This window comes from Mucor mucedo (assembly GCF_025094135.1).
Source record: "Mucor mucedo strain NRRL 3635 chromosome Unknown EV154scaffold_3, whole genome shotgun sequence".
Taxonomy (NCBI): domain Eukaryota; kingdom Fungi; phylum Mucoromycota; class Mucoromycetes; order Mucorales; family Mucoraceae; genus Mucor; species Mucor mucedo.
Window position 1 is genome coordinate 13,056 of NW_026252287.1, and position 26,227 is coordinate 39,282.

Here is a 26,227-nt window from a genome sequence, read left to right on the forward strand (position 1 = left end):
AACTGATTGATGTTGCTGCATAATACATATTTTTTTTAATGTAGCACCTTTTAAGCTCTGTCGTATGGGCTCGTCATAAGTTATCTATATGTGAAGCTTTTCCCTCTCTTCCAAATGTAGACTCCCCCCATACATATCCCCTTTATCTCATGATGTTTGAATCAGGTGGATTTATTATAGTTTCAATAAGAATATAAACAACAACAAGAGAAGCAAGCGAGCAGCAGAAGCAGCAGCAGACCATACTAAAAGTCATTCTATAGAAAAAAGGGCATGATCAATTGTGTTTCAAAACATTTCCTTTCTTTATCGTATAGCTTGTATATGTTAACGTAGATAATGTCAACCAACAACGCATGGGTTTTATAAATAATAGTGTTCAGTAATATATCAGCAGGCTTTAAGTATCACCAAAAGCCGGAAAAAAGGAGGGAAACAAACAGGATGGCTTTGATTTGCGTGTGTTTGTGGCAAGATGATAAATTATAAATAAGAATTTACTTGCATACCACATGTGTATGTGTAATATGACAAACTCCCTGACTTTTTATTCCTTCGCAAACATGTGCGATTTAAAATTTATCACTCGAAATACACGACAAAAGGTAAAAAGATGATCGATTGCTTTCAAAAATATCTGATGAGGAATTTTGGTGTAAATCCCTATTATTGTGGACTTGAATCATATGTTGCTGCTATCTAGAAAGACTTTTTAAAGTTTGGTACCCTTACATGTACTTCTCCTTTGTTCTTCTTCATGTCGTTTTTATCATTACAACAAACAAGATCTCGATTCACCATGACCGTGTTAACATTTAGAAAGTAACAAGGGTTCATCGTCATTGATCGCCCGATAACAAGCAAATAAGACTTTGTTCTCAAAACTACATGCATGACATTTTATATGATTGTTATACATTTTTAGTATGTATTAAACAAATATCAATTGTTTGTGGAGTCATATACAGGGCGAAGCACCAAGAAAGATATGGCTTATTAACAGAAGCACATGAGTTATTATTTAAATGTAAAAGGAGATGTAATGAAAACACAGAAGTCCTGTTCTTTATCGTCTGCTCTCATTACTCATAATGCATATTAAAACACGAAACATGATAATGAACGAGACCAAAAGAATTCTACTAGTCTTGTTGACAAACCAAAATAAATTTTGTCTTGCGTCTGTGTTGCTGCGTACATTATACCTCAGTTTTTTTTTATTTGTATAGAATTGAAATAATCCCGGCCCCTGATGAAACGCTATTTTTTGTTTATATTTGCATACAACCTCGCAAAGACCTTTTCTGGGTATCAGATCAATTATCCCAAAAAAGGTACCACTATATGACATGATTTAACAGCCTTTTTTGTGGTTAAATTGTGTATGTTTTAGTCCAGAAAAAGCAAAGTGAGACTGTCTATCTCAAGTGTGTCGGTTTCCGAGAAGGACAATTATTCTGTACGATTCAATTGATAATCCAATCGATTTTTTTCGGTTATTGTACATATTAGTCTTTTTAGAGTTGATCCACTTCGTGCACGGGATTTATCCTTGATTCTGAGTGCATAATGATTTGGCTCACATTTTTATTTTTGTCCGACTCCTTGCATGTTTGATTGTTTATTTACAGTAAAAGCAACAAAAAAACAGTCATTTGATGTTAAAAGCCCGCGATGTCGGCACTTTTTGGGCTTCCCTGTTCTGTGCAACTCAATGCACTCTTTTTCGTTTCTCCACTCCAGTTTTACCGTTTACAGGGTTGCCAAGTACTTCTCTTTTCATAATCAAGCATACGTATGAAACTAAAATAATTAAAGTTAGTAAAAGACAAAAACTTTAAACAACATGCTCGAAAAGTGCGAATACATTCTTTCGTGAAGAAAAAGTAAAAAGTGTTGATAACAGACAAAAGACTTCAAACGTACTTTTTAAGGATGTATTCTGATATATACTAAGATAATAACTGAGCACCATTTGAGTTTCCAAGTTGGCTTTTTTTTTTTTTAGCTTTTTCACTCTTTAATTCATATTGTAATACGAAACGAAGTAAAACTCGTTTAACCCCCCAAAAAAGGCTTGCATCCTTTTACATGTTAAAAAAATTCTATGAAACAGCCTGTTTGTTTAAGTAAGAGGAAAATTATCATTCCGTTTGTTTAGAATCTAGCTATATGACGACAGCTTATGTTTAAAACGGCCAGTAATTTGCACAATATTATCAATGAGAAAATTAATACACACCTCAGTCATTTTTAAAGGATGATGATTAAGTTTGCTTCGGTTGCCAACTAAATATTTATTCTTACTTTAATAAGTGTATTCATAAAAAAATATCTACATCGGCAACATCATTCAGAGTACCTTGAGCGAGTCTTTTCTTTCTCCACTTTTTATTGTTTCAATCTACTCTTAATGGCCAGGTTAAATATAAAAACATAAACTAAATAGTCTCTTCTTCGGAAATTAATATTAAATATGTTAATCCACCTTTTTTTTTTAGCCCATCGTCGGTTTTCTTGCCATCCTATACCTATAATCATTGATACTACTCAAGTAAACAGAGTCATTAATAACGGTAATGATTTAACAGGCATCATATAGTTAGCCTTAAAATTGACAATTGACAAATAGTGGTCGCATGTTATCTCTACCTCAAAGCGTACATAGTTTGTCTATTTATTTAAGTATTATCTCGACTAAACTTGAATTGTTTAAGATGTCATTCCTAAGCAGTGATACTGGCAAGGGACAGAAGTAGAGATTTTTAGACGGATACCAATTGTTTTTATTGGTACTATTTTGTGAATAGTATCCTGTCACCAAAGTGTATTTTATTCAAGTATGTAATTAAGTTTAGCAGAAACCACAGCATAATGAAGACAGAAGCCGACGGAAAGGGCTCTTTTGCGAATTATCCTCTTGGTAATATGCATTAACATGTTCATTACCATAATCCCCATTATTAATATTATCTATATACATTTCCATCAGTTAAAGAAACTAAAAATGATAGCGTATATGACTTACTGTTTGTATATGTTTGGCTAATTTCAGGCATTCGATAAGACTCTTCTGATTGTCTTTGAGGTTGCTCATAGTCAATTTTTTGCTGCTTCGGGACTTGATCATTTACTACGGGTTGGGGTTGTTCTTTTTTATCTATACTGGATGGCACTTGTTCTTTTCCATTCAAAGTAACGCGCTGGTGTCCATCCCCATAATCTTCAATAATACGAGTACCCTAAATGATTAATTTTAGCAAATCTCTCTAAGGCTATTCTATTTGCTAATTTACGTTTGCATCCTGTATTTTTGTGATAGTATGCTTCTGACCATTAACAATGGTTGTGGTAGTTGAGACACTACGCGAAGCACCAGACAAACCATCGTTAAAAGAGCCAAACACGTTGCTGTTTACAGTTGGACCTTCGAACGCACTTAAAAATGGGTCCCTGACGACACGGGTGCCACCACCGCCCATGATAGGATCATCTAAACATTGTAGTCAATAAATATATATTTTGAGTTGAATTATAAGTGACTTACTAAATAGCACATTGAACGGGTCTTGACCTCCAAAGAATTGCCTGAATATATCGTCCGGATTCCGGAACTACCACCAATAATGTTTTAGATCTTAATTATGATGTAATAATGATATAAACCTACTGTAAAAGCCGCAAACAATGGGTCTTCATGAAAGTATCTGTAATGTCTTGCTCCTCCTCTACTGTAAGACTGAGGCTGCTCGTATCCATCATCTTCAAACTGTTGACTTTCATACAAATTTCTCTTTTCAGCTAAGGGAAAAGAAACAGTTTTAGATTATGTCAATATTATTATAAATTTCATGGGTTGATATGTCTTACGATCGGTCAATATTTGATAGGCTTCACTAAATCAGATTGAAATGTATTAGAAAGACAATTAAAACCACTATCAGTTTTTTCCTTATGAAATTACCTTATTCTTTTGAACTAGATTGATAATGAAATCGAGTGTTTAGTGATTTTCATTTTTTACTTTTTACTGACAACTGAATTTACCTTTTCAGCAGCACCTGGCTCGTGGTTTTTATCGGGATGGTATTTTAATGCAAGTCTCTTGTAAGCTTTTCTAATATCATCTTCAGAAGCATCTGGCGATATTTCTAGTTCTTTATAACAGTCCATTATTTTATGGCGTGTGTATGGGTGAAAAAGAAGAAAATTAATGATGAGCCAAAAAGTTTATAATGCCAAAAAGAGCCGGAGTTCAAAATACGAGTCACTAAATGCTACACAATTGTACCTGTCTGTTAACAGTTGGGGTTTCGGAATATTCACATGTATCAATCCGCACAATACAACGAGACATGAGCTTGTAACTATGGATGCAGGAAAGTAAAGATTTAGCCGTAAAAAATAAAAAAAATAATAAAAATTATGCACATGTAATAAGGAGACACAATCAATGAGGCTAAAGATGAAAATGTATTTACAAAGAAGGAGGGTTCTAAATTGATTTACGGTAAATTAAGCAGTGTTGCAGTTCAAGATCATTTGATGCGCGCCACAGATTTGTGTATTTTATACATGGCCAGATTCCCGTGCCTGATGTATATATATATATATATATATATATATTTTCAAAAAAGAACTGATGTTTCAGCAAGCTGGTCGGTAAAGAAGGGCTTCTTGATTAAAGTCGTTAAAGCCATGCATTGAAGTGGTCCCTGTTTATTTCCTTTTTTGAATATTTGTTATTTTTCTCATGACCCGTAAAAACTTCAAAATAAAAAGGCGAAAATGTTTTATTTCAAGCGAGCAATTGAGGCGGAGATGAATGACCGAAATCGTTTTTATTCTTTTAAATATGTAATGGAAGTCTTAACACAGAATCTAATAAGCGAAAGAGAGTGGTTAGCTACGGAATATGATGTTAAAAAGGGTTGAATTAAATTTTACCCTTGTAGTGTGCGGTATATAAAAAGCAAGTGATTGTATCAAGTTCTTTAACGGTTTGGTTAGCAAAATGACGAGAGACGCAAGCTGCCAACTCTTCTTTATTTCCTTTGCTTTTGATTTTGATCTTGTGAACTCGAGCATATTTACGAAGCACAGAGATATCCATTGAATTAAAGTCAAGCTAAAGAGTGTATTAGACATTGCTGATTAAAACCCTTTTTCTTTCATTCTTACAGTTTGGAACTCTTTCCCAACATTGGTTTCTGCTGCACGTCTTCTCTTTTCACGCTCTCTATCTTTTTCACTTGGCTGGTTTAAGCCATTAGCTGGTGTCGATTGTGTTGGCTTTTGCTTAACTCCCATTATTGTAATTATGTATAGAAGAAAAAAAAAAAGGGAAAAGAAAAGAAGAAAAAAAAAACTTAACGATTGGACGGGGAGCGGAAGGTCAGAAGGGGTGTGTTTCTCTTTTTATTTGCGTGACTATCTTAAAAAGAAAAATATTTTTGTTGCTTTTGTATTTAAACACTAGCATTATGCTTGGAAAGAGAAAAAACATTGACCTGGAAAGACAAAAACTAGAAAGCGAACTCTTACCAACGTGTACCATTTGCATTCAAGAATACTCAAACAGAACTTTTTTAAGGCCGTGTTATCATTCTTTTTGTTTTACTTGCATCAGACATTGGATAAACATTGCGTCTGCGGTCTGCCCTGTTTGCAGACAAGAAATCAATTCTCTCGTATACAATATCAATGATGAGGAAAACACTTTTGATGAGTACCATCTGAAAGACAAAGGAACAGGGAAATCACACAACCCTCCTCTGTACCCAAAACAACGTTATACAACACCAGAAGAGAGGATCAAATTAGAAAGAGCTCAGCTTTATAAGGGTTCAATTCATGCTGTAAGCTATCCTGAACCATTGCCTAGACATACCAATTTTACTATCATAACACCAGAATATATACCAAGGGTAAAAAATAAATAAATCACACTACCGCCCATCATATCCATACTCATACTTTTCTCAAAAGACTAGAGTGTTCTTGCAAAATGAATTAAAGGCACTTGTTGGAGCAGACGCATATGACAGTTTTCTTGAAGATTTGTTTGTAAAGATTCTATTAATACCCTACCAAGCAAACTCCGACAAAGCAGTAAACATGAAAATGAATGATCCCTTGGTGATTGAGAAACTGTCTGAATGGTTAGATGATGACAAGTTGGTTGCAAATAGATTAATTGATGAATTAATTGCATATTTAAAGTCTGGTCTGTCATATAAACATTTTATTTCTGCTGCCATGTACAAGTGAAAAAAAAAAAAAAAAATTGTAAATTTATAATAAATAGTGTACATATCATGCATAAAGGTTTTTTTAAATAGCATAGTAACTTGGTAACGCGGTCAGTCTCCTGTCCTGGTCTTCACGCACTGTGATGCTACTGTAACTCGGTAATACAGATGTATAATCTGTAGAGTCACTTCTTAATCGAGCGTTCGTGATCAAATCGATAATATTGCTGTTGCCAATGGTAGCTTCGGATGCTCTAATCAATGCCATCATGATTACCGGATCATACGGTAATGTGTGTGAAGTTTCTTCATAAGTAGGTAATCCTCCCACAGTGTTTGTTATAGCAATAACCACAGGCAATACCGCTCTTAGTTCAGATATGTGACCATCGTCATTTGCAATCGATACAGTAAACTTTAATTTGTGACGCACTCTGACAGATTCATTGTTCGCGTCACATTGTATATCTGACATTGATTCTGGCACGTCGATATTCATGGTTGTCGACCATACTAGGTCACCGTCATCTTGCTGATAGTTTAATACGCCTTTATTCCCTTCTTGATCCATCCTAGAATAAAAAATGATTCGACTATGTGATTTATTTTTGCCATTAAACCATCCATTTATAGCACGACATGTCATGTATTCCTTAAATGTACACGAAACAAAACGGATTTTTAAATTAGGCGCCAATGCAATTGCTCGTACGGTGATCGGTATAGTATCACCGTGACTATAGACTTTAGTGGGTAAATTGATTTCATAATCCAATTTGTCAGTCCAATGGTTTGTAATCATAATTGGGTCTAGATAGTCTATGCTAAGCGAAAGTTTCTGTCTGGAAAGGTGGATATCACGCCGTGTATTATAGTTGGGCATTAGAAAGGAAGACCTTTCTGCATTTGCTTTCAGTTGATATTGCACTAGGTAGTACTTGGCCACGTGCGTCGACTCTGGTAAGCTTCCAGGTAATACTAACTCAAATTCATATGAATGATTTCCAGCGGCCAATGAGTGCTCCTTGTTTTGTTGAGCTGGTAAAAACGTCCACGTATGAGTAATCAATATTTGACTATCACTATGCTTACGTTCATAGCCATTCCCTAATACTTGAATAATGATTTAAGATACTTTTTTCTTCTTCTTTCAGACCAGGTGCACTTTATGCTTACATTGATTCCAACTCACAGACATTGTGCCTTGGAAACTTAAGGTTAAAGACTTGAGGTTTGTTGGCCTATTTAGTCGTAGACTCAACGCCCCTCTTAAAACGCATCCAGATGATTCAGAAGGAGAACCATACATAACAAGCTGTTCATTTTCCAAATGAATTTTCAACTTTGTACTAGGATTTGTAACACGTCCCATGTTTTTCTTGTAAAAAAAAAATAATTATTAAAACGGAAAAGAGCAAAATAATAATTTTCAGCATTTTTTTAGTTTATGCAGCAACCTTTTTTTTTTCTTCAGTGAGAAAAACCTCTATTATCTTGAATTGTAGTACGATCTTCCAAAAAGAGCATAGGTGATAAGAAAAAGGGAGAGCACGGAAAACGTTTTTTTTGGGTATTTGAAAGATAATAGTCTATTCGCTTAACGGGGACCATATTTAATCTATCACGCGAAAGCGGTGGTTCATGGGACATCCATTTGAAGTAAAAGTGGGAACAATAGAAATATCTTCCCATTTTTTCGATGTTGTACATATTTTGGGTGCTGAGTGTTGCTTTGTGAAATAATGTGGGAAATCAGCTGATAGTAAATATCAGGTAATATTGCAAACGATTTTCTATTTGTTTGTTAGGTTGCCGTTATGAATCATTTTGTAGCCAGTTCCCTGCTTTTTAAAGTCGTCGTAAGTATACGGAACAAAACAGAAAGCACCAGAACGTCAAGAGTTTATAGACCACTTTTTTTTTTTTTGGGAAAAAGGATTTATTTATTTACAGAATAATCATGCGTGAAGCAAAATCATTGTTAAACTACTGGTTTGTATTAGACTGCGATGACTTGAGCCAAGGGTGTTCCAGCACCTGATCTATGTTAATACGTTTATCGACATCGCGATTCAACATCTTCTTGATTAGATCAAGAGAGCCTATAATATTCCATTAGTTCTAGTTCAATGCCTAAACAGGTACATGATACACTTATAGCTTACTCTCTGATAAAACAAACGGTATTCTTAAATCATGTTCCATAATCTCATCCACATTGTAAAATGGATTCTCTCTATAAATTAAAGTGTATAATAATGTACCCAGACTCCAAATATCTTGAGGTGGGCCTTCATAAGTCATTCCTTTTAATATTTCGGGAGCACAGTAATCCAGTGTTCCACCAAAGGTATCAAAAGTACGTCCTTTTCTAAAATAGGCGGCACTTCCAAAATCAATCAGTTGAATTGAACCATTTTCATCCAGCAATATATTCTCGTCCTTGATGTCACGATGCACTATATGAAGATCATGTATATGTTTGACTGCAAGAGCAACTTCCCTGAATATATCTCTGATCTCGTTTTCTGCAATATGTTCATTCAGTTCTATGTAATCAAACAAATCCATACTTCTAGTTCCATGAATCTTCATCACCACAAAATACATATCCTCGTCTTCAAAATAGGTTTCCAAAGTACAGCAGTTTTCATGTGGATGCTCTTGTAGTTTCTTGAGTATATGAATTTCCATAGGTATCAGACCACATTGTCTGTCTCTGATCCATGAATCAATGACAATCTTGGATTTTTCTATACATTTAATTACAACCTTAGCCTATGAAAAAGAAAAAAAAAAAATTAAAAAAAAACTCCCACACACTAGACATTATTTATATTTTCCGTTCTTACCTTTGTTGGATCATCTTTACGGTATGCCAATTTTGCCGCTCCATAAGCACCTTCACCCAATGTATCGACAATGACATAGTCATCTATTGGAGACTTTTTAGTCTGTTCCGTTTCCTTTTCTTGAATCCCGAGTTCGTTGACTTGTTCCGAAGAAGAATTTGGCGAATATTCCTTTTCCTCATACATGGTTGTCATGGCTGTTGGAAACAGCGCTTTGCCCTTACCAACAGAGCCAAACGACGAGATGCCATAAGGTCTAACCGGGGGTCTTTTTTTCACTGCAGGTTTTTCCTTTGGCTCTGGCGTGTCTATTTGAATAGGTGGACTATTATCAACAATAGGACTTAGAGGATGTCGAAGTTCGTCATTTTGTGCAACCACTGTGGGAATATTGACTGCAGATTTCTTCCGCTGGGATCGGGTTTTTCTAAATGCATGAATTCGATCATAGGTGACCCAAATACTGATTAAATCTTCTTCTTCGCTTTCTATGACTCTAAGCTGTAACTGTATTTCGAATTGACTTCCATCGCGATGCACGGCATATATCAATGGTAATTTTTGACCATTTAAGCTGATCGAGGGAAGACGCTCCAGTTTCTTTAATGACTGACACACTTCTGTAGACTTGTATGCTCCAGCTGTACACATATCGGATATCGCCCATCTGCAAGCGTGATTGTTCACAGTGCAGCAAGACTGTAAGAGGTCACAACTTCTTAGGCCTGCTACAATATCCGAAAATTGTGGAATAATTTGATCAATGTTGAAATTCTCTATTAATCTCTCGGTGGAATACCCAAACAGATATTTCGCAGGCACAGGATTGATACTTTGTATCTTTCCATCTTCGTGAACAGTAATAAGCCCTGCAATGGATGGTAACGAGACGATTTTTAAAATGTTGCTCGAAGGTATGATGTTGACCATGACGGGGAAACTAATGTCCTTTGTAGATCGCCCTCCATAGAACTTTAGCTTGTCAATCTTGTGTAAATCAACGCTAGGCTTGACTTTGGTTTCGTCAGATAAGGAAGGTATCAGCAAAGTAATAGGCTTTCCGATGACTTGACCTGGTTCATATCCAAATAATTCCTTTGTTGTGCCATCAAGTTTTGTAATATTACCCTAATAACCACTGTTTGTTGATGATACTCCCAAAAAATTCAAATATACCTTCTATTTACCTCATCATCCAAATAAGCTGTCAAAGACGTTTCGTAAATCTCTTCAAAAATCCAAATATACACACACTTTCCCTCGTCCGTTATTTTTTCCTTCAACCAAAGGGAAGCAGCGGAAGAGCCTTCGCCATTGATTTTTCGGATGGGCACTACAATTCCACATACCAACACAAGTCCCTTACCCACACGCTCCTTTTCTGATTCAGATGTGTTTGCTGCCAATTTTCGTCTTCTATCCAATATGCTGCTGATTTGACTTTGGAAAGGTTCCTCAATTGCTGGTATAATACTTTTTCCAATATACGATTTATCAATGCCGAAACAAAGACTCGCTACATCATTAAACAGCAGAATCGTAGCCTGAGCGTCTGTGGTCAAAATAGATTGGCTCTGTGGTAAAAATCTCGATGGGGCATGTAGTGCGCGAGTGTATTGTGAAGAGACGGGTACATGAGAGGGCTTAGGAATTTCATAAATGGGCGGTAAATTGTTTACGACCTCGATTGTTTGCCTTCTACCCAGATGAAATCCTTCTGCATCAACTTCAGGTGGCTCTGTTTCGTTAAGCGTAGGTCGTGTCGGTGTTACGGGGCTTACGGATGCACTATGAGTGTTTTGGTGCTGAAGGGGAGATGAAGGCGAATAATTGTTGGCAGCTGCAATCATATCTACCATGGAGGGATATCCGTTTAATCTACCGGAGCCTTCATTTGTCCAGTCATCTAATACACCAATATCCGGTTGCGAAAACCTTCTTCCTGTGTCCCTTTCTCCGGTTTTCCATCGGAGACGCTGCATATAATCCATACCACGGCTCAATATTTGCCTTTTGATTTTGGCGGCTTTGGTGACTCGAGATAGTGGGGTGAAACTATAGCTGTAAAGGGACTCTGAACAATATTCTGCAATCGAATCTGTAGGGCGTGGAAAATGGGCTGGCTCTGCTGTTGCTTCTATTTTACCATTTTCATCTTTCTTGATGTGTTCCCGAAATCGTTCAAAGCTTTGTGAAGCCAGCTCGTTATTATCATCGTTTTCAGAGGATCCTGTGGATTTTGGTGTGGAATCATTACATAATCTACGATTGTGTCAAAATCAAATATCTTCTTGAAACGTATAAATTCTTGTATACCTTTGTTCTACAATGTCTTCTTCTGTCATTGAGTCTTTCATTTGCAACAGATTTTCATCTAGTTCAAAAAGTTTTTTTTTTTTTTTTTTTTTTTTTCGTTCTTATTAGTGTCATTGTTAATCAGGCTAGTGCGGAATTTACCTGGATTCTGTATTTGAGATGAGTGCATGGAACTATTAACAATGAAACAAAAGTACTTGGTTTGAAACTTTTTTTTTCTTTCTATCGCCTTGTATAACAATAATAATAAACAGAGAAAGCTATTACAGCCCTTTTTTTTTCTTAGTTTATAAAAAGGGTCTTGCGAAACACCTGTCACCAATAGCCAATTATGGCTACGGATTTTGAAATGACAGTTTTTTTTTTTTTTTTTTTTTTTTTTGGAGTTATTCATAAAGTTTAATTAAAGTACTAAAGAAAAGGTACACATTAGCCGGTGAAAAGCAATGTTATGAAGGGGAAACACAACTCCGAGTGACGACTTAAATGAACAAACAAAGCACTCCTTATGAAAATGTGCATGTGTAACCAGAAAAAAAGGCATGATTTAGAATTTTGACACCGGTCACTTGGTACAGAATTCTAAAAATTGGAGCGAATCAAAAACGGGGTAGACGCGTAAAATACAGGATTTTAGTCTAAAATGAGACGATTTAACATTCATTTTGAGACGATCTGGTAATAATAATGACATTAAAATGAGACGAACTATCTACCTTTGCCGGGTTCAACAAAAAAATGAACCAGGTTCAATAAAACAGTTAATCTGCTTTTTCGCTCCAGCAAATAATGAGCATAACTCATGATCAAGCTGTTTGCAGGTTTTTTTGTGAAGACTATAGCAAGGAAAATGCAGCAAAATTGTCTAAAAGGATTGAAGAATTTGGCACTTTCGACGCGTGTTATGAAAATGATTCTAACCGACCTGTTCTACTCAATATCGCCGACATACGTTCTCAATCTCCAATTTTTAAAACCTACAACTCTTCGAATGAAGAGACATGCAATGGCAACACAGTGCCATTTAGTAACTCGGCTAAATAAATCAACTTGAATTTTTGTCTGCATGTGAATGATATGAAAATTTTAGTAAACATGTACAATTATCATCCAATTTGAAGCCATAAAAGATTAATAAAAGTATAATTTTAAAAAGGATAATGCTTTTGGTATAACAATATGGCACAGTGAAGTTTTTATGCTTTTGTGGATCTTTGAACTGGTGCTGGTCTACAATCAAAAGATGATAACACTGTTGGGTCATTCAACACAGCTTCTCTCTTAAATTCGTGGAATTTGCTGTCATCAAGTAATTTGTCAACAATAACTGTCTTTAATTTTTATGAATACTAACAAAGGTGTGTTAGAAGTGTAACTAAAGCTGACTTTTTTGTATGCAATTTAACTCACCTGAAAAATCTGTGTATATCATTTTTGTTTGTGGAAAGTCCTGCAAAATCTATGACGACAAGACAAATGTCTATTTCGGATGAATTTATATAGGAAAGCATAGCTAATAAAAATATCATTATTAGTCTTGTTGTTGATAATCATTCACAAGTTAACAAATACATTGGGTATCTCCATCTACACCTATCAATTCATTTAGCAAGCCAACAGTGTTAGCATTCATATCTCTTGACGTAAGTTCATCACCGGCCGAACAAGAACATGATACGAAGACCTTGTCACATAGTGATCTTTCTTTCAGGCACTGCACCATACCATTTAAGAGGCTTTTTCTATTATTGTCATTGTTGAATCCAACGGACTTCCTAGCATAGCCAATGATGCTGTATCCTTGTTTTTTTAAAGAGCTAATGTGATTTTGATAATGTGGAATAGCTGTTGTGATGGATTTTATAATATTCTCTATCAATAGAGAATAAGTAATGGTATTTCCCAGAAACTACAATAGTGTGTTACCTCTAAACTCATGTTTCATCACATAAAGTGTCCTAAAGCGAAGATTTAAACCTCTACGTCTCTTCCTAGTGTGTGGCATACCAATAAAATTAACCTTTCTTTTGGAACACCAACTTGCAAATCCTATTTCAGATTTTTTGCTCATGAATTCAGCTTTTGAAATAACCGATTCATATACTTCTTTTGTTTCAATTTCTTGCATAGAATAGAGAGCTTCATTTTTAGGATCTGTAGTTTTGTAAACTTCATTTAGAAACATGATTACTTCTCGTTCTGTAACTAAATTAAAATTTTAGCGTCAAAATATGAGGAATATCATGTATCTTTCAGTATTTACCAAGTTCAGCTTTTGCTCCTACTTTATTCTCAAGGTCCACAATTGAGCATTCACTTAAATAACGTTTAAAAGTTGTCGGATCGTTCCGAATAACGCTTAAATGCGGATATGTCTAGACCTCCGTATTTTTTTCAAACGTTTTTTTTTTTTTTTTTTTTTTTTACCACTTACAGGAATTCCGGCCAGAAGACTAGCAGGCCAGTATATTCACAACCATTTACAGTGCAATCACAGCCATTCACGGTTCGTGAGTTTCAAAAACTCAAGAACTCTGCCTAGGAGGTCGCCCTCCTATAGCAAAGACTAGCCGCAGCCGCAATATCACAATTATATATCTTTTTCAATTTAGCTTCTTTTCAAAGAAACAAGAGTCACTACTAAACAAACCCTTTTACGTGATCGGTTACTTTCATACGATAAAAGAAGTATGTTAAGGGAAAAGAAAAGGAGAAGAATAAAGTGTGTGAACCAGCTTTATTTATAGATAAACAAGCTTATGTCAGGATGGTTTCATTTGTCTATTCAATCATCCATTATGTATGAGCTTTTACTTAAAACAGAAACACTTGCAAAAACCTCCCAAGCAAGTCAGAGCTTGGTAATTGTCTATCTGCGTTCCAGTAGTAGCTTGTAATGACAGTGAAGCAGATTCTATGGAAAACAGAAATCGATCATCCCATGAAGTTTAGATGATATGGCATTTCAATCGACGTGGAGACCATCGCGTGATTATAAAAAATACGTTTGGAAAAAATACGGGGGTCTAGACATTTCTCTTAAATGCACAAGAACAGGTCGGTTAGAATCATTTTCATAACACACGTCGAAAGTGCCTAATTATTCAATCCTTTTAGACAATTTTGCTGCATTTTCCTTGCTATAGTCTTCACAAAAAAACCTGCAAACAGCTTGATCACGAGTTATGCTCATTATGTGCTGGAGCGAAAAAGCAGATTAACTGTTTTATTGAACCTGGTTCATTTTTTATCATTTTATCATTTTGGTAAAGGTAGATACTCCTGTGACTTACGGGGAATCGAACACTTCACAAATAAACTTTTGTTTATTATTTTTTATTTACCCAAGATAAAGATGCTTGAATAGAGTTATAAAAATTGGAATGGCAGAGCAAAATTTGATTGAACTAAAAAAAAGAAAATTGATTGGACGGAAAAAGTTTGAACGTCAAAATGCATCTCAAAACGAAAAGTAGTTCGTCTCGTACATGTCCCAAAAAGAAAGTGAAAACCGTCTCAAAATGAATGCCCAATCGTCTCATTTTAAACTAAAATTCTGTAGATGCCCCGTAGATTGAAACAGCAATTCTACCTATTTGACAATCAGTGGCAGAAGGGAGGGGGCTTATCTACTTAGAGATGGGCCTACATGATTTTGGCACCATACATATCTCGTTTCCATAACATCATCACTTCTTATTAACAGGCTAAGCATATATAATGTCTACAGGTAGAATATCAAAGTTTAATAATTTAGGCCAACACTGGTATCCCAGAGTCTTTTTTAAACCTTTCTCATGGTTACAATAGAAACCAAGACATGGTGGTGGTGGTGGTTTCTAACAAAACATCACCAACTGTTGTATAGGGATTTCAATTACCTGAAGGCTTAATAAATCGTTCTTTTGTTACTCTTCCTTGACTATAATCTAACTTCCCAACGTCGACTGGAAAGTATTAGATATCGCGCGAATTGGGGTTGTAAAAGGACTTAATTTTATTAGGTTTCAAGTTTTACGACTTTATATTGACGATGTGGGTGGGTATAGGGATAGGCATGAGAAAGGTGACGTAAAGGGGATATAATCTCAAATTGGTTCCAAAACGTTTGATCGATTGTTAGTTCTTACTTGTTCCTTAACCTCTCTACGTGACTCGTGCTACCATATCACACAACAATATAAACGGAGTTTAAAATCGACTTTGAAGCTCCCTTTGGGTTAGCCGTTGCCCAATGCTGCTACTTGACAAAAAACATATGATCATTAACCAAGAAAAAATAAGTAAGCAAAACTTTTACTGACAAGAAAAAAAAAAAAACTTATGACAGAGGCAAAGCTGATCTTTGATTCAATTGCTAGAATACCACTGAGGGTTACGCAGAAAAAAATCGAGTGGGCCTAAAAGCTCAACTACTCCAAGTCCCATGCAGGATGAGCTCAATATAGTAGACTTGAGAGATACATACAGAGAACTTACCTGTTCTAAATTACGTGAAGGCAACCTAATTGAAGGTATAAAAAGCCATTCTATTGTTTAAATAGGAATGTTAACCCAGAACAAAGAAAAATAGCTACAAATAATAAGATGTTATCACATGAATATAGGATAATGATATTTCAATGTTTGTTTACTCATTTAGTGTGAGTTGATCAGGCTAAAAGAAAAAAGATCAATTGTTCAACTAAAAAAAAATAAAAATAGTGTGTGGGTCCCCCTTCCCCTTCCCTTGTGATATTCATTGTATAACATGATGGGAAACAAAGAAATCCCATGTGAGAGAGAAATAAAGCAGGGAAAGATCATGCGATAAACAACAAACAATACAGTCATTGTTCCCTATGGAAACTGACAGACGTTGTTAGGTTTTTATTAATATTGATTAGTATAGAAGAAAGAAAAAGCTGAGTATGCTGCGTAAGAATGGAAAGAAAGATATAGTATGGTACAGAATGAAGTTGATGGATATATAGACATTGAAGAGAAATTAAGATTTGTTTTACATGGTGTACCAGTCATCCAAGCGCTCCAATAAGTCAAATACAGGATTCATACGAATATTGTCAGAATTTCCATAGGCATACATGTTGGCAATCACTAATAAGACATGGTAGAGGAAAAATGACCAGGACAACACGTTCATACAGTTGGTGATTTTGTTTCTCTTTAAGCATTTGTCTTTAAAGGAAACCAATGATTGGATAATAGACATCTTTTGATGTTGAGTGCTGAAGTCTGTCTTTAACTTGTCCATGGCATTATCTTGGCTCGTTTGTGATTGAACGAAAGCCTCCATAATTTCTTGGTCTTTTTGTGGGGTTAGTTTAAAGAGGCTGTATTCATAAATTAAGTAATTTACCTTTGTGCATTTGCTCTTCGTATTCGCTGATTTGTCGCTCATTCTCCTTTAACTTGGACTCCAATGAGGCTATCTTGTCTTGATAATCCTTAATCTCGGCATCCGCTTTTTCTAAAGCCAAGGAAGCTTCGGCGACTGAAACCTATAAAGAAGAGATAGAAATATATGAAAAGAAAGCATGTAACGTATAAAGGGTGAACTTACTGCTACGGAAGTACCCAATTGAGTATTCATATCGAGTTCACGTAATTCTGCTTTTTGTTTCTCCACGAGCTCTAATAAAACTCCCTGTTCTCTTTTCTGATGTCGCAGCTTTTCTTTAAGATCCCTAACAGATTGAGTTTCCTTTTCATAGGCCTTTTGAGTTTTTTTTGTATCGAGTTGGAGAGCTCGGACAGTTTCTTGTTCATGGGAGAGTTTTTGAGAGATATCTGCCAAGTTTTTGTTGGCTATTTCGAAATTATGTTCCAATTCAGCAAGTTTTTCCCTATACATGTCGATTTCTTCATCCTTGGATTGTTGTTTCTTTAAAGCATTTGATAGCTTCATATCTGATTCAGCAACAATACTTTGCATCTTTTATATAAATGTAAATATTTATAAATGTAAATATTTGATCATATGTGTAGATCTTTTTATTTATTACCTCTGATATCTTATCCAGTCTTTCTCTTTCCTTGTTCTTTTGGGTAGAGATCAATGCTTTGAGTTGATTAGATTCAATAGATAAATTCTCATACTTTGATTGTAGTTGATTGATACGAGCGGAATGTTCACTAATCAAGCTTTTAATTGTAGACTCATATTCTTTGTTTAATTTTATAGCCATCGATTTATCTCTTTTCAATGTTTCGACTAAATCATTAGAATCCTACAAATACATAAACAATTTAATATTTCTCTGTATGCCCATGTGAACAAAAGGTGTCTTACTGATTCGCCAGCATAAGCGGGATTAAGATGATGATTGGAAAAGTCATCATTTGAATACTCTAAAATATCATATATTATTAATTATTTGTTGTTGTTATTATTTTAAAAAAACCGCACCTGATTTCCTAGATAAAGTTGAAAAGTCGTCATCCTTTTATGTTGTTTTCATTAGTTATGTAATATAGATGGATATCAACAATACTTTACCGAGCCGGGATGTGTGGGACTGTTCTGAGCTCGAAAATAACTTCTGGAGATGAGTTTAGAAGATCGAGGTCTAGAGTCCAATAATTGTTTGGTGGAAACACTCATTTGCGGTGTGATTTCATCTTCTTTACGACTGGATTGCCCAGCTGATGGTGGTGATGGTGTATTTGGGTGTGTATCTGAGTGTGTAATTGGATGTGTAGGTTGTGTGAGGTTGTGACGAACGAGATAAATAAGAGTAATAAAGTCTTCTGGGGTCATTTCTACCTCAGCATTGATCTGACAGTAAGGACGAACGGTGTCCATTTGTTGATCTGTCAAGATGTAATGACCTTCGCGTTCGTTGTAAAGTTCCAAGAACTGAAGCCATTCACCAGCAGGTGCGGCGCCTGTAGCACAACGAGGTGAGACTTTAAAAAACGTTTGAATGTAAAGTACGACATGTTCATCGGTCAATACAAACTGTTTAGGTAAGGTTCAGTGCCATTTTCTCTCTTTTGATTAATAAAACGTTCTTTCTCACCTTGGAAGTTGTATTGCTTTCAGAAGCTGCTTGTTTCTGATGCATGCTATTCTTTAACATTTTTTTTCTTCTTCGTTATTAAAGAAAGAGAAAAGAAAGACAAAGAATTTTTTTTTTAATTTTATATGTCCAACCCGCATATTTGTTTTCATTATGAATGTATGCACCACAAAAAATAAAAAAAATAAAAGTCTACATCATCGTTTTTTTTTTCTCAGGATTGATGCAAAAAAGCCTGAGAAAAATTCATCTGTTGGTGCTACACAAAGATTTGTTTCGAAGAAAAAAAGAAAACCGGAGTGCACAAACAAAAAGTTTTTTTTATTTTCTGTTGTTAATCATTACATTAATGGACAGTGAGGCTGAACAGCGTCCAGTGAAAAGAAGAGCCCGTATGGCACTCTCTTGTCAAAGGTAAAAACAGAATAAAGAGAATAAGGCGAAAAAGAAGTAATAAAGACTCTCAATAGATGCCGTAAACACCGGTCTAAATGCTCACGGTCAAGACCAACGTGCGAACAATGTACGACAGCAGGAGTCGAATGTACATACTTGGAAATCCCAGGAGATTTAGAAAGCACGGCTTTACGTGATCGTTTTGCAGGCCTAGAAGATCAGATTCATTCGTTGCTAGACGAGTTTGGAAATATTGAAGATATGGTTAAGACAACCTCCAGTTCGACAGCAGCAGTGACCAACCAATCCACCATTCAGACAGATGCCTTACAAGGCTGGAATATTCATCGTACTACTCCCGGGACAGCCGGTCTGTCCATTGACACACACATGTATCATGTTACTGATATCTATTCCACCTTGATTCAATTCGCTCGAGAAAATACCAATGCACTTACTTTATACCCTCAACCTGACCAGCATAAAAAACCAATTTGGTTGGTTCGTAACCACTCCATTTTTCCAAACGTCAGACTTTCTCATTTTACCAGTCTCAGGCCTAATGTCAATGACGGTGAGGACACGGAGGACGATGCTATTCAAATGAGAGCCATGGCAGAACAAGAAAAGGAAGGAGAGAATGATGACCAAGATGAAAATACCATGCCAGAATTATTACCAACACAATTGGTTCAACGTTTATTGTCCCTGTACAAGAATTGTTTGTTATATGGTGCAGTGCAGCCCTTTGACATTTTGTTTACAGATGTCTTGATGGATCCTACCGGACTTTCTTATTCCTTTCAATTATTGTATGCCTCTATTGTATGTCACATGTTACCGCACGCTTTTTACTGGCATCCAGAGATATTTGACAACGGGATGGACGAAGAAACCTGTACGAAATTATCTATTCAGTATTATAAATGGGCCAAACGGTTGCTATCGTCAATTTATTTTGATGCACCTAGCCTAACAACGTGTCATGCAATATGTAATTTAGTATTATATCATATCGAGAATGGTAATACATCAGTGATATATATTTATTCCGGTATGGCAGTGCGTATGGCGTTATCATTAAAGTTATACCGAGAAGATGCATTGGATGGTATTTCCCAAGACCAAGCCGAGATGTTTCCGGAAGCATACAAGCCATCGGTGATGATTGTGAAACAATACGCTCGGTCCTTACTTTGGTTCATGTATTTTTTAGACACAGCAGCGTCGCACTACCATAACAAACCGTATGAGATTCATTTGGATGATCATGTCAGTACGACGACGTATTTTAAAAATCCACCTCTATCGTCTGCGGGTGTGGATGAACATCAAGCATTTTTTCAGTTTATTGAATTTCATACGTGTCAAATTACGCGTGATATACGTCGTACGATCTTTACACATCCGGAAGAAGAACAAACGTCGTATGAAGCGATTGAACGTATTGAGAAACGATTAATGGAATTTCAAAAGCAGTTACCTCCGCTGGATCTGAGTAGTACACAACACATGAATATCTGGCATCGACGATGTTTGTTCAAGCAATGGATTCGACATCATGGACATTGGATATTAATACATCAAAGCTATTTACCAACGCCCATGTCAGTGCAGCGATGTACGACTGCGGCGTTTTCTTTGGTCGAATTGTTTGATCATTGGATTGTGGCGATTGATTGTTATTTTCGTCCTTGCGTTCATGAATTGAAACAAGCGTGTGAAATTCTATTGTACCATGTGGATTTAAATACGCCTATTAAATTCAAGGCTTTACAGGGTCTGGTGCGATTAATCACGGTCTTGTTAAAGACGCCTGTTGGTGAAATTGCGCGCACCCGGCCATTTGTACAACGTGTATTGAAAGCCATTGGAGAAAATAAAAGTTTTTAAGAAAGAAGAAAAAAAAAGAAAGTTTATTATAAGAGTGGTGGACTGTGATAATGTCTGGAGGGCGATAATGAGCGCTTCTTGTATTGCGGAGGAGGAGGAGGGGGAGAGGAAGAATGCTTTATGGTATGAAAAGTACCTGAAGTACTGGTAGGGATAGGTGATCGTGATCGCGAATGATGATGATGTTGATATAATTGAGAGGGAGATCTTCCTCTAGGAGGCGACATGGAACGTCGTCTTTCATATCGATTATAAGGTATACGTGTCAAGTGATGAGGTGGTGGTGGTGGTGGGTTGGGTGGCGTCGTAGGTCCTCCCAATCTCCATGATGCACTAGGTGCATTACGAGCCCACTTTATTAAACATCAGCAAAATAATCACATGTTTAAATAATCTCTCTCTATTTTTTTTTTTTTTTTTACCTGAACACTGATGGTATATCCGTCAATACGTCGCCCGTGCATCTCGTTAAAAGCATCCTCTGCGTCGTGTGGATCTTCAAACTCAACAAAGGCGTACCTATCTCTAGAGTTAATAGATGCTTACTACAAAATAAAAAAATCACCTTACACTTTGGCTGTAAAGGTCTTTGGCGCTGGAATATCGCAACGTACAAGTCGACCATAACTAGATTACATAAAGTTTTAGTTCTCACTACTTTCTTTCGTCCGAGATTGTTCGTAAATGTTCGTAATCGTGGGACTAAACTCTAGTGCGGGAAAGAATAACAAAGAAAAAATTGTTTTAGTTTACCGTTCGAATTCGTAAGCAAGGTCTCTTGCGCGTGTTCGTGTTCCGAAGCCAGCTACAAATAATGTTGTCCTCATCTCGTAAAATAGAAAGAAAGTTCAGGATGTGTAAAGAAGAAGAAGAAGAGTAAGAAGAAAAAAAAAAGAAAAAAAAAAGGGTAAAAATAACAAGAAAGGGCTGACATCACACACAACATAACATATAAACACTCTCACACTCACTTTATAAACCCCTCCGAAGATGCTTTTTTAGTAATACAGCCTTTTTAAAAGTCAGGGACTTTCCTATGTGCATGTTTCAGCATGCCCCCGGAAGATGCAACCCGGAAAGCATCCCGCGCGGAGGGGTGATGAGCACTACTTACTTGGCCATTCTATATCAACTTCACTATAAGCTTTTTCTGTTCTGTTTTTATTATGATTATTATTATTTATATGTACACAGCTGTGTGTGTGTGTGTGTGTGGGGTGCTGGATGAGGGGTCGGTTACACTGCCCCGTTTTTAGTCTAAAAAGCTCAAATCCTGTTCCTCAACAAACTGCCGCAAAGGCGAAAATAATGGGAGCTTTGGCAATTCTTCTCGTGTGATCCACTGCCAATCTCCCTGTAATTTATCAGGTTCCATCACTCGCACATCTTGAATCGCTTCCGCTTTGATTTGACAGCACATAAAAATCGTCACATAATGACGCTGTTCTTCACGCATGATGCTATTAATCGCCGTGATAAATCGAATGTCCTTTTTAGGCAGTGACAGGTTGCTTTCTTCAGCTACTTCTCGTTGAGCACAACTTTCGAAATCTTCAAACATGTCTAGATGACCTCCTGGAAGTCCAAACGTCCTCGCTCCATGCGACCCCTTTCGCTCTCCAATCAGTAAACGCACTTTACCACTCTCCGTATCACGGTATGTCACAAAGCAACCCACACCTACAAGCACATCCTTTTGTACTGACATTTCTCTCTTCTTTTTGCACTGAAAGAGAGAAAATCTTCCAGCGCCATTCCACCTGCAACCCCACCTCTTGTTAGACTCGAATTTTTTAACTCAGCCAAGTATACACATATATACATATAAAAAAAAGCACTTTATTAAATATTAGATTAGATTTCGGCAATGTATTTGCCAACTTTTACAGACTTGGTAGTATGAACAAGAAGAGAAGGGTCAGCCATAATATTGACATCGGTTAAAAGCGTATCTCCGAGTTCAAAACGAACCGCAATAGGTTGTGGACTCGCTTGTTCCAATGTGGTAAATTGTGCCTTAATCACAGCCTCAGCAGGATCTTCCAGATTGCCCAAATGCCACATGATACGACTTTGTGATAACACAAGTTCACCAGCAGGAATACTAAGCGCATTTTGAACTTGACCCGTGACAGAAGTGGCAAACACCACGTTTTCCAAGCGAGAAAAGTCACGATGCTTGTGATATTTCACCAACAATCGACTCTTCTCACTATCGCATTTCCAAATGGGTTTCACGCTCAAGGGTAACTGATGACAGGGTGCTTTATACTTGATGCAGACCTTGGATTGACCCGATGTAAATAATCCTGTTTGGATCCCAAACGTATTTTCTTCCAATGTTTCCTCTAAAAATGCAGTCTCTATGGTATCAAACGTAGTGCCCGCATGGGAAAGTTTGAAAAGAACAGGTGTACTAGGATCCATAGGCCCCTCGTATTGAATACTGACTTCACCGGAAATCATGGATCTTTCAGCTTCACCCGCTCTAGATAACACATGTAAAGTTTCTGTAATCGCCACATGGATCTGTGGTGATACTACGTTTTCTTCTGTTATGGGTTCCTCTGCGATCTTTTCAGGAGCTTGTTCAAAAGGGTTAAATAGAGGTGCAGGATTACCCAATGTTTGGTCTCCTTCCACCACAGAATATAACTGCGTAGCTCGCATCCTACATCATATATTAGTAATGCTTTTACACGTGTCCGTTAAATAAGAAAAACATACTCGCGACGCCCACGAAGTCTTCTAGCGTTGGGACCAGTAGATGAATTCTTTTCTTTCAACATGGTGACAACACGCGTAAGAGCCACAGCTGATTGAGAAGCATCTTCTTCCGTGACTTCACTCTTTATATCGACCCGAATGCGTGGATTACTACTAAACACACTGTTTTTTTTTCGGTGGTTGTCAATATTTATACGCGAATCACTTTATTTGTTTGTCTTTACCTTCCACCGTCAGATCCAACATCGTCTAAATCTAATAATGATTCTGTCTTTGTATTGAGTGCCTCGATGGGCCATGCGCTTCTATCTGAGGGAGGGATCGAGAAACCTTCCGAATCCACCACAATTAAAGGCTATCGTAATATATTTTAGCGAAAGAAAATAGATGTTAAATGTATAAATTTACATACAGCGGGTTGTGAGGATAATGCACTAGTAATACTGCCGTTGAAACTAGTGGCTTTACGAAGTGAAGGAGTGTTGGAAGTAGGTGAACCGGGAGTGGAAAGATCCATAGCGTTGGTACTTGTGGATTTACCCAACTCATCGGCTGTACTATGGGTATTGATAGAATGAAGACTTTCGACAAAACTACCTGCATTACTGAAGCTACGTTGACGACCATGAACAGGTTGATCTAGTGAAATATGACCACCGTTTTCTGATTTCGGCTTACGTCTCATAGACACCAAAGACTGAAAAACTGTTTGATTGTCAATTAGTTAAGATGTTCAGTGTAATGTAAAAAAAGAAAACTTACATCGTTTCTTTTCTTTTTTGACAGAGGGAGGATGTTTCAGACTGGAATCGGAGATGGAAGGTTCAGGTACGATTTGATCGATAGTGAGCAGATCTTGAGGCTCATGCTGATGATGATTATGTGAAGGAGGATGACTTGTAGATGCACAGAATGCAGCAATTTCATCATTAACCTTGATATTTTCTGCAGCTGTCATCGTATTTACTGTCATCTAAAGCATCTTTGTTTTCAGTATGTACATAACACAAAAAATATATGGTTTGTTTTACCTCAATAATCTTGTGAGCATGGGATTGTTGAAGTGAACTAAAGACTTCTGTGGTGCACTTGATAGTATTCCAACGAGCTTCATCCAATAGCTGATGTTTATGTAAATACTCGGGACCATGTTGTTTCCATTCAGCTAATTTCAAGTCCTGTTGCTTAATGCATTCAGCTGCCTTTTGTTCTCCTTTAGCACTTTTCTTGTGTTTTTGAATCTTTATTTCCAAATCATCATAATCTCGCGCTATTCTGGAAACGTGTTCATCCATACGTTGTATTTCGTGAAAATCGTTACTGGAAGGAATACAGGATCGGAGAGGTTGTTCGACATTTTCAAGAATACTCGTTGCATATTCGGTATGGATGGAAGCAGCTCGAGAAAGTTCAAGTTGAAGCATCTCCCATAACGGTAAAAAAGTTCTACATTTAATTTCATCAGCATTATTTAAAGTCGTCTTTCTCTCTCTCTCTATTATGTTACCCGAGTGCGGATTTGTTGGAAATATAGTTTTTCCTTGTGAGTTTGGCAATACTTTTGGCGTACATGTCTTCTATTTGTGCTCTAGTTTTTGGTTTGGTTAGTTATAAAAGAGTGTCAGATAGAGTGTGTATATTACCGGTCTCGAAAGTAGTCTGCTAATTCATCATTTAACTTTAAGGCAGAGACAAGACGTACATGCGGGGAATCAATCCCGTTCCTGGGGCGTTCAGTCTATTTTCAAACAGTTTTAATAAAATTCATCTCGAAACCGTCATCAGATGAGAAAACACTAATATTCAAACTATTGTCTTACAATAAACGTATCTACATATAATTCATTTGACATGGTTTCTTAGAAGAAGTGTTGAATATTAAGTTAATTCCTCTTTTTTTTTTTTTTTTTCTTCGAAATGAAAAAAAAAAGAGAGGAGAAAGAAAAAAGGAATGGAATGGGAGAGAAAAGGCAAAGTAAAAGAAAAAAAAAAAAGAGAGGGAAAAAAAAATAAACAGTGGGAGCCAGAAAAGGTTAATTATAGACCTTTTTGAAAATAGTTTTCCCACTATAAAAATTGCTGGGTAAAAAAATACAAGTTTGAATTCAAGTTTATTCTTGTATCACTCTCTTCTTGTGTATCATTTCTGTTCAATGGCTTGCTTTTGTTACTAATCCTATCAAAACATTATAAGCTAATGGTTGTATGGTTAGTTACGCCATGTGTATTTATTCAACAAAGTTCGGGGGTGACTAAATCGTAGCACTTTCTCAGCGATCTTTAAAGGGGGCTACCACGCCTTCTTTCTTTTCAGTTTTTTAACTTGAGAAGACGAGAAAAAAAAAATTGATACTGTTAGCTTTTAGACAAATAAGGACACGTTTGTAAACAATTTACCTGTAAATATCTAAACAGCCATTGCGGGCTGAACCGTGTTCAAGACGGCGATTTCTCTTGTAAAGGCTGCAGGTCTACCTTGGCCATTCCAAATAAAGAGAGAGAGAGAGATGTCAAGCATGTTTTTAGATGCGTTTGTATCTCTATTCCACAATATACTGCAATTTTTGCATTTGAGTATACTATAGGAATATTTCCCCTCTGAAAGCACTATACTCCCAAGCTGCTTTGTCTTGCACTTGTTGCAAACCTAATATAAGTTATTTTCGGTGCAGGTAGTTTATGACTTTATACATATTACCTTACCTGTACAGTACTCATTTATATCAATGATTGCTGATGTAAAAAGCTTGCTTCTTTTCTTCAACTCTCT

The 26,227-nt window shown here is 36.5% G+C and overlaps 11 protein-coding genes across 11 annotated transcripts; 2 read left to right on the forward strand and 9 right to left on the reverse strand.

The window, feature by feature from the left end:
* Positions 1–2,854: 2,854 nt before the first annotated feature.
* On the reverse strand, positions 2,855–4,173 carry EV154DRAFT_557954 (DnaJ domain-containing protein; the record flags this gene model as incomplete). The annotated part of the gene is made up of 8 exons (XM_051605462.1): positions 2,855–2,973; positions 3,029–3,242; positions 3,297–3,493; positions 3,548–3,614; positions 3,671–3,801; positions 3,871–3,896; positions 3,965–3,978; positions 4,048–4,173. 8 exons carry the CDS (start codon positions 4,171–4,173, stop codon positions 2,855–2,857), a joined length of 894 nt encoding a protein of 297 aa, XP_051463145.1.
* Positions 4,174–4,936: 763 nt separating this feature from the next.
* EV154DRAFT_557955 (uncharacterized protein) lies at positions 4,937–5,310 on the reverse strand (the record flags this gene model as incomplete). The annotated part of the gene is made up of 2 exons (XM_051605463.1): positions 4,937–5,128; positions 5,182–5,310. The coding sequence occupies 2 exons, from the start codon at positions 5,308–5,310 to the stop codon at positions 4,937–4,939; spliced, it is 321 nt and encodes a 106-aa protein (XP_051463146.1).
* An 86-nt stretch (positions 5,311–5,396) lies between these two features.
* EV154DRAFT_172235 (uncharacterized protein) lies at positions 5,397–6,302 on the forward strand. Its single transcript, XM_051594201.1, has 2 exons — positions 5,397–5,927; positions 5,989–6,302. The coding sequence occupies exons 1-2, from the start codon at positions 5,484–5,486 to the stop codon at positions 6,268–6,270; spliced, it is 726 nt and encodes a 241-aa protein (XP_051463147.1). The 5' UTR covers positions 5,397–5,483; the 3' UTR covers positions 6,271–6,302.
* Positions 6,303–6,333: 31 nt separating this feature from the next.
* EV154DRAFT_475966 (uncharacterized protein) lies at positions 6,334–7,961 on the reverse strand (the record flags this gene model as incomplete). The annotated part of the gene is made up of 3 exons (XM_051598003.1): positions 6,334–7,364; positions 7,428–7,629; positions 7,854–7,961. 3 exons carry the CDS (start codon positions 7,959–7,961, stop codon positions 6,334–6,336), a joined length of 1,341 nt encoding a protein of 446 aa, XP_051463148.1.
* A 206-nt stretch (positions 7,962–8,167) lies between these two features.
* EV154DRAFT_490682 (uncharacterized protein) lies at positions 8,168–11,515 on the reverse strand. The gene is made up of 5 exons (XM_051599451.1): positions 11,420–11,515; positions 10,291–11,365; positions 9,104–10,231; positions 8,417–9,029; positions 8,168–8,353 (listed from the first exon to the last, which is right to left on the reverse strand). The coding sequence occupies exons 1-5, from the start codon at positions 11,458–11,460 to the stop codon at positions 8,238–8,240; spliced, it is 2,973 nt and encodes a 990-aa protein (XP_051463149.1). The 5' UTR covers positions 11,461–11,515; the 3' UTR covers positions 8,168–8,237.
* Positions 11,516–12,574: 1,059 nt separating this feature from the next.
* Positions 12,575–13,929, reverse strand: EV154DRAFT_490691 (uncharacterized protein). Its single transcript, XM_051599452.1, has 6 exons — positions 13,854–13,929; positions 13,683–13,777; positions 13,346–13,624; positions 12,992–13,291; positions 12,830–12,932; positions 12,575–12,768 (listed from the first exon to the last, which is right to left on the reverse strand). The coding sequence occupies exons 3-6, from the start codon at positions 13,602–13,604 to the stop codon at positions 12,753–12,755; spliced, it is 678 nt and encodes a 225-aa protein (XP_051463150.1). The 5' UTR covers positions 13,605–13,624; positions 13,683–13,777; positions 13,854–13,929; the 3' UTR covers positions 12,575–12,752.
* A 2,292-nt stretch (positions 13,930–16,221) lies between these two features.
* EV154DRAFT_490701 (uncharacterized protein) lies at positions 16,222–18,642 on the reverse strand. The gene is made up of 8 exons (XM_051599453.1): positions 18,442–18,642; positions 17,919–18,380; positions 17,829–17,862; positions 17,712–17,770; positions 17,425–17,649; positions 16,983–17,354; positions 16,779–16,920; positions 16,222–16,726 (listed from the first exon to the last, which is right to left on the reverse strand). Exons 1-8 carry the CDS (start codon positions 18,499–18,501, stop codon positions 16,419–16,421), a joined length of 1,662 nt encoding a protein of 553 aa, XP_051463151.1. The 5' UTR covers positions 18,502–18,642; the 3' UTR covers positions 16,222–16,418.
* A 148-nt stretch (positions 18,643–18,790) lies between these two features.
* Positions 18,791–20,730, forward strand: EV154DRAFT_411022 (uncharacterized protein; the record flags this gene model as incomplete). Its single annotated transcript, XM_051595438.1, has 2 exons — positions 18,791–18,855; positions 18,912–20,730. The coding sequence occupies 2 exons, from the start codon at positions 18,791–18,793 to the stop codon at positions 20,728–20,730; spliced, it is 1,884 nt and encodes a 627-aa protein (XP_051463152.1).
* Positions 20,727–21,868, reverse strand: EV154DRAFT_547017 (uncharacterized protein). The gene is made up of 5 exons (XM_051604728.1): positions 21,484–21,868; positions 21,301–21,357; positions 21,153–21,249; positions 20,993–21,083; positions 20,727–20,967 (listed from the first exon to the last, which is right to left on the reverse strand). Exons 1-5 carry the CDS (start codon positions 21,555–21,557, stop codon positions 20,849–20,851), a joined length of 438 nt encoding a protein of 145 aa, XP_051463153.1. The 5' UTR covers positions 21,558–21,868; the 3' UTR covers positions 20,727–20,848.
* On the reverse strand, positions 21,860–22,455 carry EV154DRAFT_455340 (NUDIX hydrolase domain-like protein). The gene has a single exon (XM_051597339.1). It carries the CDS (start codon positions 22,436–22,438, stop codon positions 21,983–21,985), a length of 456 nt encoding a protein of 151 aa, XP_051463154.1. The 5' UTR covers positions 22,439–22,455; the 3' UTR covers positions 21,860–21,982.
* EV154DRAFT_490705 (Muniscin C-terminal mu homology domain-containing protein) lies at positions 22,456–25,193 on the reverse strand. Its single transcript, XM_051599454.1, has 8 exons — positions 25,101–25,193; positions 24,965–25,045; positions 24,489–24,903; positions 24,220–24,430; positions 23,870–24,162; positions 23,682–23,812; positions 23,458–23,619; positions 22,456–23,401 (listed from the first exon to the last, which is right to left on the reverse strand). The coding sequence occupies exons 2-8, from the start codon at positions 25,027–25,029 to the stop codon at positions 22,585–22,587; spliced, it is 2,094 nt and encodes a 697-aa protein (XP_051463155.1). The 5' UTR covers positions 25,030–25,045; positions 25,101–25,193; the 3' UTR covers positions 22,456–22,584.
* Positions 25,194–26,227: the final 1,034 nt, after the last annotated feature.